Here is a 16618-nt window from a genome sequence, read left to right on the forward strand (position 1 = left end):
AGACTTTTTCTCCTGTTTTCTTCATCACGTGACCTAATAATAATAATAATAATAATAATAATAATAATAATAATAATACAACATTAAAGACTATCATTTCTATTAATCATCAGTAATCTGTAATCTTTTGTAGGTTTAGTGTTATTATGACTCTGTTATTGTTGTGTTGTTATATATGTTGTTTAGGTGTATTTGTGTACAGAGAACTTTCACCTGAACCAAGATTGCAGCAGCATTGGTGTATCACAGCAAAGGACCAAAGAGGCCAATGAGGCGTCTGTGTCTGTGGATTTCACCTCTAATGAGACTTTAGAGGAAGATTTTCCCCCCAGTTTTAACTGCATGTTGTTTTTGTGTTTATAGGAATGTGATTAGTTCCAGCAGAAGAGATCTGCGTCTTCAGGACTCTGTGTCTACACGAGCATTGAAAAATGGAGATTCCTGATCAGGGGACAGATCAAGTGACCTCACCCTCAAAAGACGGGTAACCTGCCATGTTCTAGTATTTTACTAATGAACTGTTCATATCTGTAATATGGAGTTTCTATTGAAATAATAACTAATATTTATGTTAAGAATAAAACTTTAGCAGTCACTTAAAAAAGTGGTTGATGTGATAATGTCCCACAACTGTTTATTTTGCCTTTTGATTAGTTTTTGTATTTATACTCCATGTTTCCATTGTCTCTTTGTGAAGACCTGTTTGTTCCTGCTCTTAGTGTATTCCAGGCATGGTAGCATGTGTATATAAACAGCACTATGGAGATCTGCTACTATCAGCATTTCGTTGTATTTCAAGTTAAATGAAACAAGATTGTGTATTTTAAGATAAGATAAGATAAGATAAGATAAGATAAGATAAGATAAGATAAACCTTTATTCGTCCCACAGTGGGGAAATTTCTATGTTACAGCAGCAAGACAAAGAAATAGAAATAGATGCAAATATATATAAAAAAAGAAGAATATACAAAAAATAAAAACAGAAATAAAAATAAATAATAATAATAATAATAATAATAATAACAACAAAGAAATAAAAATAAATGCAAATATCTAAAAAATAATATACATATACTACAATACCAGTATATATACAGTACAATGTAATAATACAAATAGGAAAAAACTAAAGTACGCTTTTTAAGTCATGTTTTAAGGTAGTATTGCACGTAAATTGCGGGTAATATTGCAAATTTTGAAGGAACTATACTGCAGGGGTGTTTGTTCCCTGTTCACAATCTGTGTTCTGTATGCTACTATTCCTAGTGTGTAAGAAGTGATAAAGATTATAATGAATTATAAACAGAAATATTGTGATTATACCTGATTATATAAATTTGTCTACAAATCTTAGAAACAGTCTTATATCCACTTCTATAATTTTCTACAGTAAACGAAAGAGAGAGAGATCACACTCACCACAACCCAGCTGTGTCTCCATGAAGAGTGATGAGTCTATGGATCCTCCTCGCAACTTCAGTACTGAAAACCCCTCACCTGGACCCAGGTAACATCCCATAATTCTCATAGTTAAAGTCACAGTTAATGGCTGCACTGCACCGTCATTAGCAGCTGTTTAGAACATATGTTTACAATCTGTTGGGAGCTGCCAGGATAAACGCATCTCCTGCCTTGGGTCAGAGTAAAGGGGCATCTTTTTTCTGTATTTGTGGTGTTTTAAAGCCCAGTTTTAACTCTTGTCTCTCTCCTTTTGATTGGCGCTGCCTGACACTGAAACAGAGCACACAGCACCCTCCGTCCTCCACTCGTGACCCGGCGCTCATGCATGCACCTGCTGCCACAAACATATATACTGTAAAGTTTACAGTACATTACAGTAGTGTCTATTGCTCTGTTTTGCTAAATTATGTACTGAAATCAATTAACTGAACAGATTACTGTTTACTAACTTATAGTGATCACCATTCTATAAGACTCCTGGGTAAACTCAATTTACCATATTTTTAAGTTACGATGGGGTCATTGTATAATTACAGATAATGTCTAAAATCTTCTTTTTTTTGGCTTCTCCCATTGGGGGTCTCCACAGTGGATCATCCGTCTCTATACCCCTCTGTCCTCTACATCTGCCTCTTTACATCAACTACCTGCATGTCTTCCCTCACCACATCCATAAACCTCCTCCTTGGTCTTCCTCTTTTCCTCCTTCCTGGTGTCTCCATCCTCAGCATTCTCCTACTGATATACCCCATGTTCCTCCTCTGCACATGTCCAAACCATCTCAATCTCACCTCCCTCACCTTGTCTCCAAAACGTCCTACATGTGCTGTCCCTCTAATAAACTCATTTCTAATCCTGTCAATCGTCATCACTCAAAACAAACATCTCAACATCTTCAGCATTGCTACCTCCAGCTCCACCTCCTGTCTTTTACTCAAGTCAAGTCAAGTCAGGTTTATTTGTATAGCGCTTTTCAAAACAGACATTGTCTCAAAGCAGCTTTACACAAATCAACAGTGAAGGTGAATGGTGTGAATTTGTCCCTGATGTGCAGCCGTGGCGACTGTGGCAAGGAAAAACTCCCTTAGATGTTATGAGGAAGAAACCTTGAGAGGAACCAGACTCAAAAGGGGAACCCATCCTCATCTGGGTGACATCAAGAGTGTGATCATAAATCTTTCAACAATACAGAACACTGGAGAGTGAGAACTAACATGAGTACTGGAGTATAAGATTATAAGTGATGTTCTTTCTGCAGTCTTAAACAGTCTATATGGTTAGTAGCTCCGAGTTTTATAAGCTCAGCATTTGTGATCACCACAGATCCAGCATCAGCTTCTCCATGCCAGAGCCTTTAAACACTCCAGGAGGTCCAATGTCAAACTCCACACATGTAGCGGGATCCAAATGGCACTGGTACGTCTCTAGATGGTTCGGTATGTTTGTGAGTTCGGCATCTACTTCTTCAAGGTCCGTAATCATCACGAGGTGGGAGGTGACTGGAGCTGGCCAAACCTCAGGATGTCTCGGGATGGGGAGAGAAAGAGAAGCAGTGGAGAGGAATTAGCGTAGCTGCTGTTCATGATATTAACAGCACAAGTTGATAATGTGCATGTGATCAGATGTTCTGGAGCACAAGGTTATGATGTGATGTGTGTTATGTGTAGGCTTTGCTAAAAGATATGTTTTAATCTACACTTAAACTGGGTGAGTGTGTCTGAGCCCCGAACACCGTCAGGAAGACTATTCCAGAGTTTAGGAGCTAAATGTGAAAATGCTCTACCACCTTTAGTGGACTTTGCTATTCTAGGAACTACTAGAAGCCCAGAGTTTTGAGATCTCAGGGGCGTGGCGGATTGTAGCGTGTTAAAAGACTGGATAGATACATGGGAGCCAAACCATTTAGTGCTTTATAAGTGAGAAGTAATAGTTTGTAGTCTATTCAAAACTTAACCGGAAGCCAATGTAGGGACGATAAGATCGGGGTTATGTGATCATATTTTTTTGACCTTGTAAGAACTCTGGCTGCTGCATTCTGGACTAACTGAAGCTTGTTTATTAATGACGCAGGACATCCACCTAGTAACGCATTACAGTAGTCTATTCTGGAGGTCATGAGCATGGACGAGCTTCTCTGCATCGGATATAGACAACATGTTTCTTAACTTAAAAATATTTCTAAGGTGAAAGAAGGCTGTTTTTGTAACTTGATTGATGTGATTTTTAAAAGACAAGTCGCTGTCTAAAATAACACCCAGGTCTTTTACCGTTGAACTAGTGGTTACACAACATCTGTCTAAATGCAGGTTGAGATGCTGGAGCTTCTGTATACCAGTTTTGGGCGATGAGCAAAATCTCAGTCTTATCGGAATTTAAAAGTAGAAAGTTATGGGTCATCCAATCTCTTAGTTCCTTAACACACTCAGTTATCCGGGTTAATTGAGCTGTATCGCCTGGTTTAGATGAGATATATAGCTGAGTATCATCAGCATAACAGTGGAAGCTAATTCCATGCCTTCTAATAATATTTCCTAACAGAAACATGTATATTGTGAAGAGCAGGGATCCTAGAACTGAACCGTGTGGCACGCCATAATTTACTTGCATTAGCCTGGATAGCTCTCCATTTAAATCTACGAAATGGTAACGATCGGACAGGTAGGATTTAAACCAGCTTAATGCCTGTCCCTGAATGCCGATGTAATTTTGTAACCGATCTAGGAGGAGATCATGGTCTATAGTACTCAATGCCACTGTCTCTAATCCATACAACATCTCAGGTCTCACCACAGTCCTATAAACTTTCCCTTTCACTCTCACAGATACTCTAACAGATTAAAATGCTAATATAAGCAACAAAAACCAACAGGAAACAATATCTACTACTACTACTAATAATAATAATAATAATAATTAAAGCTGCAAGCAGCATTTTTGGGTCCAAGCACTCTGACTCAGTGAACAGAATGTTCTGTAGACCTTCCATAATCAGTGTACCAAATTTCAAATGGTTCTCTTTGACCTTCAAAGACACTTTATTCAGAACCAGAAAAGAAAATGATTAATATTACTATTATTAATGAATTAGTTTATTTTTAATTATCATATTTATTTTGATACCACTTCCCAAAACCATGTCAGTAGATCTGAATAATCAGATATTTCTAAAGTTAAAAAATACTTTTGGGAAAAATACCAGATTTTGTTGATTGTAAGTAAAAATGGTGTGTTTACTGTTTGACTGCGAGTTTCATTTTTATAAAGAGTCGGCATGAGGCAATAATTAAAGCCATTATATGAGACGTGTCTCCATACAGGCTTCACAAGATCAATTCTCCACAGTTTGAAAATGTTGAGCAGTAATGTACTACAGGCGTTTTATTGTGTTTCAAGTTCGAGCTGCACAATTTGGGGAAAATGTCATGTGATAATTATGGTCAATATTGTGATTGTGATATAATAAATGGTGGCATGAGTACACTTGATTAGTTATCAGGAAATTGCACACAGATTAGTGATAATGCTGAAATATGTTTTTGTAAAACTACATAAAACTAAGACTTTCAAAATAAAAAATAAAATTTACAAAATGAAATAGCATTTGCATTAGTGTAAACATTTACAGCTACAGTTACAGCTGAATGAAATAAAACAATAAATAAAAAAAAATTCTCACAAAAATAACATTTGAAACATTTTGTCCAAACAAACAGGGAACGTCCTGCCGCTGCCCATTTCCAATATTTACCTGTTTATCTGTATAAGATACAGGACGTGTATACACACTTAAATTCAGGCAGTTGTGCAGTCATTATTATTAAATGTGTTTGTGTGTGTGTTTATGGAAGATTGCTGATGATGTGTGTGGTGTGGGAGAGGAGCAATGTGGGGTTACAATAGGAATCTCATCCAGGGTTCCAAATGCTACAAACTGACCTGTTACACAGAATATAACAGAGCCTGAAGAGAGAGAGAGAGAGAGAGAGCGAGCGAGAGGAAGGGAGAGAGAGAGAGAGAGAGAGAGAGAGAGAGAGAGAGAGAGAGAGGAGGGAGGGAGGGAGGAAGGGAGAGAGAGAGATACTGGGAAGAGCTGACAGAGAGAGAGAGAGAGGAGAGAGAGAGAGGAAGGGAGAGAGAGAGATACTGGGAAGAGCTGACAGAGAGAGAGAGAGAGAGAGAGAGAGAGAGAGATACTGGGAAGAGCTGACAGAGAGAGAGAGGAAGAGAGAGAGAGAGGAAGAGAGAGAGAGAGAGAGAGAGAGAGGAGGGACCTTTTGACTTTTACACTCCTTTATTTAACATAAGACTCAGCACAAGTCACGTTATGTCCTGGATGGTATCAGGTACTAGGACATAGAAGTTAAATAAGAAGATAAATAGTCAAATATAATAAATAAATAAATATATAACATTTAATAGACATTAATAAAACAAGACAATGACAGTTTAAAAAAATAGGGGTTGATGTAAACGTTTAGCTGAGCTCTGGTGCAAAGTACAAATCCCTTTCTTTCAAAAAACAAAGAGCTTCTTCACAACACCACACAGCCTCAAACATCTTCAGATCCCCCATACTCTTGTAAAAGTTAAAATTAACAACAATCCTGGATTTTGTCAGTCTGGAGAAGATTCGAATGGCATCACAGTCAGTGTTTTAAACTATTTTGTTCTTTCTGCTCAGGTATATTGCCATTTTAGCTTGACCAAAAATAAAATTAATCAACTGACACATAAACCTGTTTCTTCTGCTGTACTTAAAACCCAGAATAAAACACTAAAGAGTAAAAGTCACATTCAAGGAAATAAAAATACATTTTAAAAACTCAAAAGAATGCAACCTGGAGCATTGAGTAAAAGCATGAAAAACAGTTTCTCTCTGTGAACAGAATGGACAGTCTTGTAAAACATTGGGGTTTAAAACAGAAATAAAAGAGTTCACAGAGATAATGCAGTGTAAAATCCTCCACTGGAGGTCGGCAGCTTTTTTAGGTAATGGTGGTTTGTACAGTGCCCTCCACTCTGGCTTAATATCATTGTTAAAACCAAAAAAATTCCTCCACTGGGTGTCCACCCTCCCACTCAGTTTCTTCTTGTTTAAAACTTTAACACAGGCCCTGTAGAGCAGCTTCCCCGTCACTGTCCCGAAGTTCATCTCCCCTTCACCCCTGCACTCCAGGAGGGGGCCACCACATCCGTCGAGGTCTGGAGCGATGTCCAGCTGGGGAAAGGGTTCCTCCTCTGGTCTGTCCCCGCAATGTTCACCAGCTCCCGGAGTGTGACGATCCCCGAGGCGATCATGGCCCTGGACAGTGTGGGGGTGGTCGCACCGGAGATGTCCAGCCGACTCCCATTGACTAGGGGCTCCTCCAGCAGCCAGTGTAGTGTTCCGCAGCCCTTTATCCTTCTCTTAAAGAAAGTCCATATTTTTAAAAGTCCACGGTAAAAGACTTTTAACCCAGTCACATTCAGTGTGCCCATGTCCGTTAAAAACAAAGTGCTGTCCAGCCCCAGTCCTCCTGCCATGTGCAAAAGTCCATTGGCTGCTGTGCTCCATACCAGTTTCCTGGGCCCGGCTAAGAGTCTCTGGATAAACTGGAGGCGAAAGGCCGCCGTCCTGCTGGCGAGATGGACCAGTCCTTGCCCCCCTTCCTCCTTGGGCAGATGGAGGACGCTCTGCGGAATCCAGTGCAGACCATCCCAGAAGAAGTCAACAAGCAGGGCCTGGATGTTTGCTAACAGGTTTGGTGGTGGAGCCACACACGCCAGCTTGTGCCACAGAGACGACGCTGCCAGGTTGTTCATCACCAGCGTCCGCCCCCTGTAGGACATCTTTGGAACCAGCCGCTTCCACCTGCTCAATCTGCCCTTGATGTGCTCTACAGTGCCTTCCCAGTTTTTGTTTAAAAACTCCTTTTTTCAACACCAAACCTCCTGGGAGTGTCGGCTCCCCACCTCCCCACTCCCCAACTAAAACTGCTTCACTTTTTCCCCAGTTCACTTTTGCTGATGATAAAAATTCAAACCTTCCTAAAACATCAGTCAAAACATCCACATCAGACTGGGTTCCCACCATTACTGTCACGTCATCCGCATATGCCGACAGGTAAAGTGAAGCATTGGCACGTGAAATATTAAAACCAGAAAGAGAACTCCTTAGGTTGATTAAAAGAGGTTCGATTGCAAGAGTGTACAGCATTCCTGACAGTGAACAGCCCTGCCTGATCCCTCTGTACACTCTAAAAGGAGCACATAAACCACCATTTACCTTCAGTACACTCTCAATTTCACTGTACAACACCTTGATCATGGCTATGAAACCGAGGTTGAACCCAAAGCTTTCCAGCACCTTCCACAAGTATTCATGCTCAACCCGGTCAAAAGCCTTTTCCTGATCTAGGAAAATCAGACCAGTCCTCACGCCCAATAGCCTGGAGACGTCCAAAATGTCACGAATTAAGTAAACGTTATCAAATATCGACCTGCCAGGCACACAGTACGTCTGGTCATGGTGAATGATCTGCTCCATCACCTTCGTCAGTCTCGATGCTAATGCTTTCGACAGCAGCTTGCAGTCAGTGCACAGTAGCGACACCGGGCGCCAGTTCTTCAGCTGGGTCAGGTCTCCCTTTTTTGGCAGCAGGGTCAAAACTGCCCTCCTGCAGCTTGACGGGAGCTGACCACCTCTTACACTCTCCCTCAGAACCTCCAGCACATCCTGCCCTATTACTTCCCAGAATGCCTTGAAGAACTCGACGGGGAGACCATTTATTCCTGGCGCCCGCCCATTCTTCATGCCTTGGAGAGCCTCCTGAAGCTCAGAGAGTGACAGCTCCCTGTCCAACTCTCTGGCCACTGACTCTGTGAGCTTAGGCAGATCTTTAAGGAAGCTCTCCCTGACCTCTCGCTGCTATACAGGTTAGAATAGAAGCTGACTGTCTGCTGGCAAATTTCAGAAGGCTCTGATACGAGATCCCCTGATTCCGTCCGCACAGCATGCATAAACCTTTTCTGTCCATTCTTTTGCTCTAAACTGAAGAAGAACTTAGAAGGAGCATCCATCTCAGTGACGCTTTTAAAGTGTGACCGGACCAGCACCCCCTGCACTGCAGTACCTAACAGGTCATTCATTTTGGCTTTTTTGCATTTGAGGGCTTCAATATGCCCTTGATTTCCTGTGGCCTCCAAACGTTGGAGTTCCACAGTCTCTATCTCCAGAGCTTTTAGAGATCTGGCAATGTCTCTTGTGACATTGAGAGTGTACTGTTGACAGAAAATCTTAATTTGTGCCTTGATTACATCCCACCATTGCTGTAGGGAGTCAAAAGCTGCCTTTTCATGTTTAAAACAATTCCATAAAAAAGTAAAAGACTAAAATTAGCATCTTCTAAAAGTGCAGTGTTAAAATGCCAGTAGGCACTCCTAGGTTTAACATTCTTTTTAGCGATGGTGCACTAAACCATACAATGATCTGAGATGCCTACTGGAAAAATAAAACACTTTGTAAAATAAGTCAGTTGATGCTTAAAACCATAAAATCGATCTAATCTCGCCAGGGAGAGAGTGTTGTCGATGGAGTGAGCCCACGTGTACTGCCTCTGTTTTTTATTGAAATTTCTCCATATGTCACAGAGATCGTGGGTCTTCACCATCTCCCACAGACGCTTACGAGAAGGCGTATGAGGTTCTGCATGATTCCTGTCTATATTTTCTGCTGTACAGTTAAAATCCCCTCCCAAAACTAAAAACTCTGCAGTGCTGCAGTTTAAAATAACATCATTAAGTTTGTGTAAAAACGTCATTCTCTCCACTGAGATACTGGGAAGAGCTGAGAGAGAGAGAGAGAGAGAGAGAGAGAGAGAGAGAGAGAGAGAGAGAGAGAGAGAGAGAGATACTGGGAAGAGCTGACAGAGAGAGAGAGAGAGAGAGAGAGGAGAGATACTGTGAAGAGCTGACTGAGAGAGAGAGAGAGAGAGAGAGAGATACTGGGAAGAGCTGACTGAGAGAGAGAGGAGGAAGGGGAAAGAGAGATACTGGGAAGAGCTGAGAGAGAGAGAGAAGAGAGAGAGAGAGAGATACTGGGAAGAGGTAACAGAGAGAGAGAGAGAGAGAGAGAGAGAGGAGGAAGGAAGAGAGAGATACTGGGAAGAGGAGAGAGAAGAGAGAGAGAGAGAGAAGAGAGAGAGAGAGAGAGAGGAGAGATACTGGAAGGAGCTGACTGAGAGAGAGAGAGGAGGAAGGAAGAGAGAGATACTGGGAAGAGCTGACAGAGAGAGAGAGAGAGAGATACTGGGAAGAGGTAACAGAGAGAGAGAGAGAGAGAGAGAGAGAGAGAGAGAGAGGTAAAGAGAGGGAGAGATACTGGGAAGAGAGAGAGAGAGAGAGAGAGAGAGGGAAAGAGAGGGAGAGAGAGAGAGAGGAGAGATACTGGAAGGAGCTGACTGAGAGAGAGAGGAGGAAGGAGAGAGAGATACTGGGCAGAGCTGACGGTGTGTATGCAGGTTATGCGTTGGTGTGGAGGAAAGATATGTGTTACTGTGTGTGTGTGTGTGTGTGTGTGTGTGTGTGTCCTGGTGTGAGTACGAGGAAAGATGTACATTACCGCGAATGTGTGACATCAGTTCAGTGTTGATATGCTCGGTATTCACCTTCACCTGGTCTCCACGCTTCACACTGGAAAGTCACGTGACCACACACACACACACACACACACACACACACACACACACACAAACACACACACCACACGTGCACTGCCTAAACTGAGACTATCTGGTGTTTTTTTGTTTTGGAAAATCTGCAAACTGTTCCAGACCACACATGCACAATTGTGATACACTTAATCATGCAGCATGTGCCAGCCTGATGCTTTCCTTTCCAGGATTCACGCCAGGGCTCACCCACACACTCCTTTTTGGGACACCTTTTCTTCGGCGTTCGCCCGTCTCACTTGCGGATCGCCAACTTTCTCTCTTAGAACCCGCCCGAGATCACTCACTGGCCAACACGTCTTTCCACCGGCACCCGCTCACGCTTAGTCCCCGTTCGGCGACCCTGCTCTTAGTGTATTCCAGTCATGGTAGCATGTGTATATCAGCAGCACTATGGAGATCTGCTACTATCAGCATTTCTTTGTATTTCAAGTTAAATGAAACAAGATTGTGGATTTTGAAAGATCTATACTGCAGGGGTGTTTGTTCCCTGTTCACAATGTGTGTTCTGTATGCTACTATTCCTAGTGTGTGTAAGAAGTGAGAAAGATTAGAATGAATTTTAAACAGAAATATTGTGATTATAACTGATTATATAAATTTGTCTACAAATCTTAGAAACAGTGAAATTTTGTCTCATGTCCATTTCTATCATTTTAAACAGTAAACTACAGAGAAAGAGATCACACTCACCACAACCCACCATGAAGAGTGATGAGTCTATGGATCCTCCTCGCAACTTCAGTAATGAAAACCCCTCACCTGTACACAGGTAACATCCCATAATTCTCCTAGTGAAAGTCACAGTTAATGGCTGCACTGCACCGTCATTAGCAGCTGTTTAGATTTATATTATAGATACTTTGTTTTTAGTGATTCTACAATACTTTCAGTTAATATTTATGATATGATGATGATAATATGACAAATTGTACAAATATTTTAAGTTTTGCACGGCAGGTAAAAGTGAATGAAAAACAAAAGAAAGTTCTGTAGAACCGTCGCATGACCACGTGATGTAGAAACTTTAGTTTAGCGAATCTTACACAGTTCCTCTGCTCAGTGTTGATCTTAAAGCTAAAATATCGCTATATAACAGAGGTAGCAGTTTCTGGCTTCCAGTTCAGTGTCAGGCTCCTGTTTTTTTGTTTTGTGACAGAAAATCTGCAAACTGGTCTCAGAAAGTATGTGTCCACACATGGACTTTATTACTTTATTTCAATAAATCACAATGTTGCCGTCATACAATCGCACAAACAAACATCACGATTGTGATACAATTAATCATGCAGCACTATTTCAAGATAAATGTAACAAATTAACAGAAATATTGTGATACCTAATGATACAAATTCATCTACAAATTTAAACAGTGAAATTCTGTCTCAGGTCTAGAATTTTCTACAGTAAACTACAGAGAGAGAAATCACACTCAGCACAACCCAGCTGTGTCTCCATGAAGAGTGATGTGTCTATGGATCCTCCTCGCAACTTCAGAACTGAAATCTCCTCACCTGTACACAGGTAACATCCCATAATTCTCATAGTTAAAGTCACAGTTAATGACTAAAGTATGTACTATGTAGTGTTTTATCTCTTGTCCTGTATGTTTTTGTGTCTGTGTTGTCTCTGTTATTAACTCATGCAGCTGCATGTGTTCCTTCGTCCTGGGCAAATGTCCGACGAATATGTTTATATTTATGTATGTTCATTATATTTCATCTGTCTTGAAATATTGAAATATTGTACCCTGTAAAGCATCCTTGAGCTTGGGAAAGGCGCGATATAAATTTAACATTATTATTATTATTATTATTATTATTATTATTATTATTATTATTATTAAAGCTGGAATTCAGATCTATTAAATCAGTTTCATCTTTTACTCTCAAATCCAAATGATTTCCGTGTTGAGCAAAAACCCAAAGAACTGGACTTCCTGTTCCAATACTTTTGGAGGTTTGTGTAGGAAGAATAGAAAATGAGGAAAAAGTGACTAATTTAAACAGGAGCACATTTAATTCTCCAGGTGCACAATGTTGGAGTTAAAGTTTATTTCTATTGAGATTTTCACAATGGATTTTGTCTCAAAGCAGCTTTACAGAAATGAACAATTATGGAACAAAAATGTAAATCAAATCAAATTTTATTTGTCACATACATACAGGGTATGTCATGCAGTGAAATGCTTTTTATGACGGTCCGGCGTGAGGGAATAGGATGGGGAGAAAAATAAAACAAAGAAAAAGAAAGCAGATAAATAAAGTATAAAAACTATATAACATATAAGAATATATAAAGATATATATGAGCGAAAAAGATGCAAAAATGCTAATGGCAGTAAAACAGTAAACAATTTAAGGTGATTTGTGATTGTCCATAAAGTGTCTGTGTGCAGTATGGTGAGGTGTAAAGTGTATGGTGAGGTGTAAAGTGTCCGTGTGCGGTATGGTGTGGTATAAAATATAAAGTGCACTGTGCTGTACGGGTAGAGTTTAAAGTGTCGTGGTGCGAAAAGAGGTGTGGAGAGAAGAAGTGTGATGATGGAGAGAGTGAGGCAGTTTTTAGATTCTGGGTGTTTCCTGGTTTAAACTCCGAATGGCCTGTGGGAAGAAGCTCCTCCTCATTCTCTCTGTGTTCGCTTTCAAGTAGCAGAAGCGTTTCCCTGAACGCAACAGAGAAAAGAGTACATTGTTTGGAAAGCTGAGGTCCTTCATAATTGATAAATATAGTGAACGATGTTTGTTGATCCCTGATGAGCATCATGGTGACTGTGGTGAAGGAAAAATTTCCTTAGATGTTATGAGGGGGAAACCTTGAGAGGAACCAAACTCAAAAGCAGAACCTCATCCTCATTTGGTGACATCAAGATTGTGATTATAGTCTTTAAACACTACAGAACACTGGAGAGTGAGAACTAACAGTTCTAACATGAGCACTGGAGTGTGTGATTATGACTGATGTTCTTTCTACAGTCTTATAGTCTTGACTTTATGGAACCAGGAGCAACATTTGATCATCACAGATCCAACACCAGCTTCTCCATGCCAGAGCCTTTAAACACTTAATGATGAAGAAACATCATATGTAGAAAGGTTTTTTTTTGGGGGGTATTAACAGTACAAGTTGATAATGTGCATGTGATCAGATGTTCTGGAGCACAAGGTTATGATGTGATGTGTGTTATGTGTAGAACTCACTAAAAACATATGTCTTTAATCTGCACTTAAACTGAAAGTGTGTCTGATCCCCGAACACTGTCAGGAAGACTATTCCAGAGTTTAGGAGCTAAATGTGAGAATGTTCTACCACCTTTAGTGGACTTTGCTATTCTGGGAACTACTAGAAGTCCAGAGTTTTGAGATCTCAGGGAGCGTGACGGATTGTAGCGTGTTAGGAGACTGGATATACATGGAGATAAACCATTTAGTGTTTTGTAGGTAAGTAGCAGTAGTTTGTAGTGGATTTGAAACTTCACAGGAAGCCAGTGTAGGGATGAGAAGATTGGGACAAACTGTAGCTTGTTTATTAATGATGGAGGACATCCACCTAGTAATGCATTATAATAGTGTGTTCTCCAAGTGTTCCTGCTCTCACTACAATTATTGTAGTACAATTTGTGTTCAGGTTTAGACTCCAGTATTAAAGTGAGGAACGTTGAGATCTTTAACACTTGTTGTTTTTGTTCCCAGTGTTCTACAGAAGGCAGGAGACAGAAGAGTGAAGAACATCATCACAGCTACAGGGTACGATCAAAACCAACACCATGACTGTGACACTGACACACTGCTATTCTAAAGCTCTCTGCTGTTAGTAACTACAGAGTGATTAGATGATAGAAAACCTCCAGTAGAATAAAGTAAATCCACAGTGAGAACATCATAAAGATCTATCTAGCAGGAAAAATGTGAACTTCTACTCTAATCATTGGAGCCCATGTCTCACCATGTCTTCCTTCTTCACCCTGTCACAGACACGACCCAGAATCCACTGCTGCAGATGAGTTCCAGAAGAAGTTCAAGTTCAATCTGATGAAGAAGTTTCAGTGTTTGAATGGATTGATGCTAAAGCAGGAAAACCGAACACTCCTGAATGAGATCTACACAGAGCTCTACATCACAGAGGGAGACAGTGGAGACGTCAATAAAGAACATGAGGTGAAACAGATCGAGGCAGCATCCAGGAGGAACCCAACTGAGGACACACCAGTCAAATGCAGTGACATCTTTAAACCCCTACCTGAACAAGACATGGACATCAGGAGAGTTCTGACAAAACCCTTATCTGAACAAGATGAAGAACCCATCAGGAGAGTTCTGACAAAGGGAGTAGCTGGAATTGGAAAAACAGTCTCTGTGCAGAAGTTTGTTCTGGACTGGGCTGAAGGGAAAACAAATCAGGACGTCCACCTCATATTCCCACTTCCTTTCAGAGAGCTGAATTTGATAAAGGAGCAGAAACTGAGTCTGGTGGAGCTCCTTCATGTGTTTTTTAAGGAGATGAAAGAAATAGACATTTCCAGGTTGGAGAAGGTTTTGTTAATTTTTGATGGTTTGGATGAGTGTCGTTTTCCTCTGGATTTCCAGAAGACAGTGAGAGTGTGTGATGTAACTGAATCAGCACCAGTGCATGTGCTGCTGATAAACCTGATCAAAGGGAACCTGCTTCCCTCTGCTCTCATCTGGATCACCTCCAGACCAGCAGCAGCTGATCAAATCCTCTGAGTGTGTCCATCGAGTCACAGAGGTACGAGGGTTCAATGACCCTCAGAAGGAGGAGTACTTCAGGAAGAGGATCAGTGATCAGAACCTGGCCAATAAGATCATCACACACCTGAAGGCATTAAGAAGCCTCTACATCATGTGCCACATCCCAGTGTTCTGCTGGATTTCAGCTGCTGTTCTAGAGAGAATGTTGGGTGAAGCAGAGAGTGGAGAGATCCCCAAGACTCTGACTCAAATGTACACACACTTTCTCATCATTCAGACCAACATCATAAGAAAGAAGTACCTACAGAAGCAGGAGAGTGATGAAGAAATGCTTCTCAAACTGGGGAAACTGGCTTTCCAGCAGCTGAAGACACAAAACCTGATCTTCTATGAGGAAGACCTGAGAGAGTGTGGCATTGATGTGACAGAAGCAGCAGTGTATTCAGGTGTGTGTACGCAGATCTTCAGAGAGGAGTTTGGGCTTCACCAGAGTAAAGTGTACTGCTTTGTTCATCTGAGCATTCAGGAACATCTCGCAGCTTTGTATGTGCACCTGACCTTCATGAAGAAACACAGAAATGTTCTTAAACAGAATCAGGATGATGATCATAGTGATTATGATAATGGTGATTATGGTGATATTATGGACGGTAGGAAACTTTCAAAAGTTCTTAAACAGAATCAGGTCTATAGGAAACTTTCAGTTGTACACAGGAGTGCTGTAGATCAGACTTTAAAAAGTCAGACTGGACATCTGGATCTTTTCCTCCGCTTTCTTCTGGGTCTCTCACTCAAGTCCAATCAGAATCTTCTACATTCCTTAGTAACACAGACAGGAAGTAGCTCCCAGAACAGAGAGAAAACAGTTCAGTACATCAAGGAGAAGATCAGTGGAAACATTAATACAGAGAAATGCATCAATCTGTTCCACTGTCTGAATGAACTGGGTGATGATTCTCTAGTGGAGGAAATCCTGCAGTATCTAAAATCTGGAGCACAAAGTGAACTTTCTCCTTCTCAGTGGTCTGCTCTGGCGTTTGTGTTACTGACATCAGCACAGGATCTGGAGGAATTTGACCTGAATAAATACATCACTCCAGAGAAGATCAGAGATGGGATTCTTGTGAGAGTGATGCCTGTGATTGCAGCATCCAGAAAAGCAATGTAAGTGAAGCTGAATGAAATTGTTCTACTGTTCCAGTGTTGAGAACAAATCAAAGGTCTGAGCTGTTCAGATGAATCGAACTCTGCAGGACTCTTTAGACTTTTTCCTTTCTCCTCTTAGAAACCTTTTAGATCAGACTCTCTTACTTTCCCATTTGGATTCCCGGATCTCATCCTCCATGTTTATACAACGTGTGTGATGATGTTCCTCAGCTGAAACTCTCGCCAAGCCAAATCTGAACATCTCCGACTGTCAATTCTTATTATTATTCCACCATTTAATCATTGTGTTCAACTGATGTGTGATGCTGAAAGTGAGACGCTGCAGTGAAGCTTTGAGAACTTGTTTGATCTTCTGCATTTCTGTTCATTATCTTTTATTTCCTTCAGTATCAGATGCAGTAAAATTACAAAGAGAAGCTCTGTAGAAGCTCTGACCTCAGTGCTCAACTCAGAAACCTCCAGTCTGAGAGAACTGCATCTGACTGTCAATACACTGGATCTGTCTGAATAAACTAGAAGACTCAGGAGTGAAGCGTCTCTGCTCTACTGGAGAATCCTGAGTGTAAAGTGA

The 16618-nt window shown here is 40.9% G+C and overlaps 1 protein-coding gene across 1 annotated transcript in view; it reads left to right on the plus strand.

The window, feature by feature from the left end:
* Positions 1-16618, plus strand: part of LOC124381845 (NLR family CARD domain-containing protein 3-like) — a 65951-nt gene that overhangs the window by 550 nt on the left and 48783 nt on the right. The window contains 5 exon segments of the mRNA XM_046843717.1: positions 364-484; positions 1393-1509; positions 10836-10943; positions 11561-11695; positions 13864-13917. Coding sequence (XP_046699673.1) covers positions 432-484; positions 1393-1509; positions 10836-10943; positions 11561-11695; positions 13864-13917 — 467 coding nt within the window. The 5' untranslated portion in view covers positions 364-431.

Source organism: Silurus meridionalis, chromosome 29 (assembly GCF_014805685.1).
Source record: "Silurus meridionalis isolate SWU-2019-XX chromosome 29, ASM1480568v1, whole genome shotgun sequence".
Lineage (NCBI taxonomy): Eukaryota > Metazoa > Chordata > Actinopteri > Siluriformes > Siluridae > Silurus > Silurus meridionalis.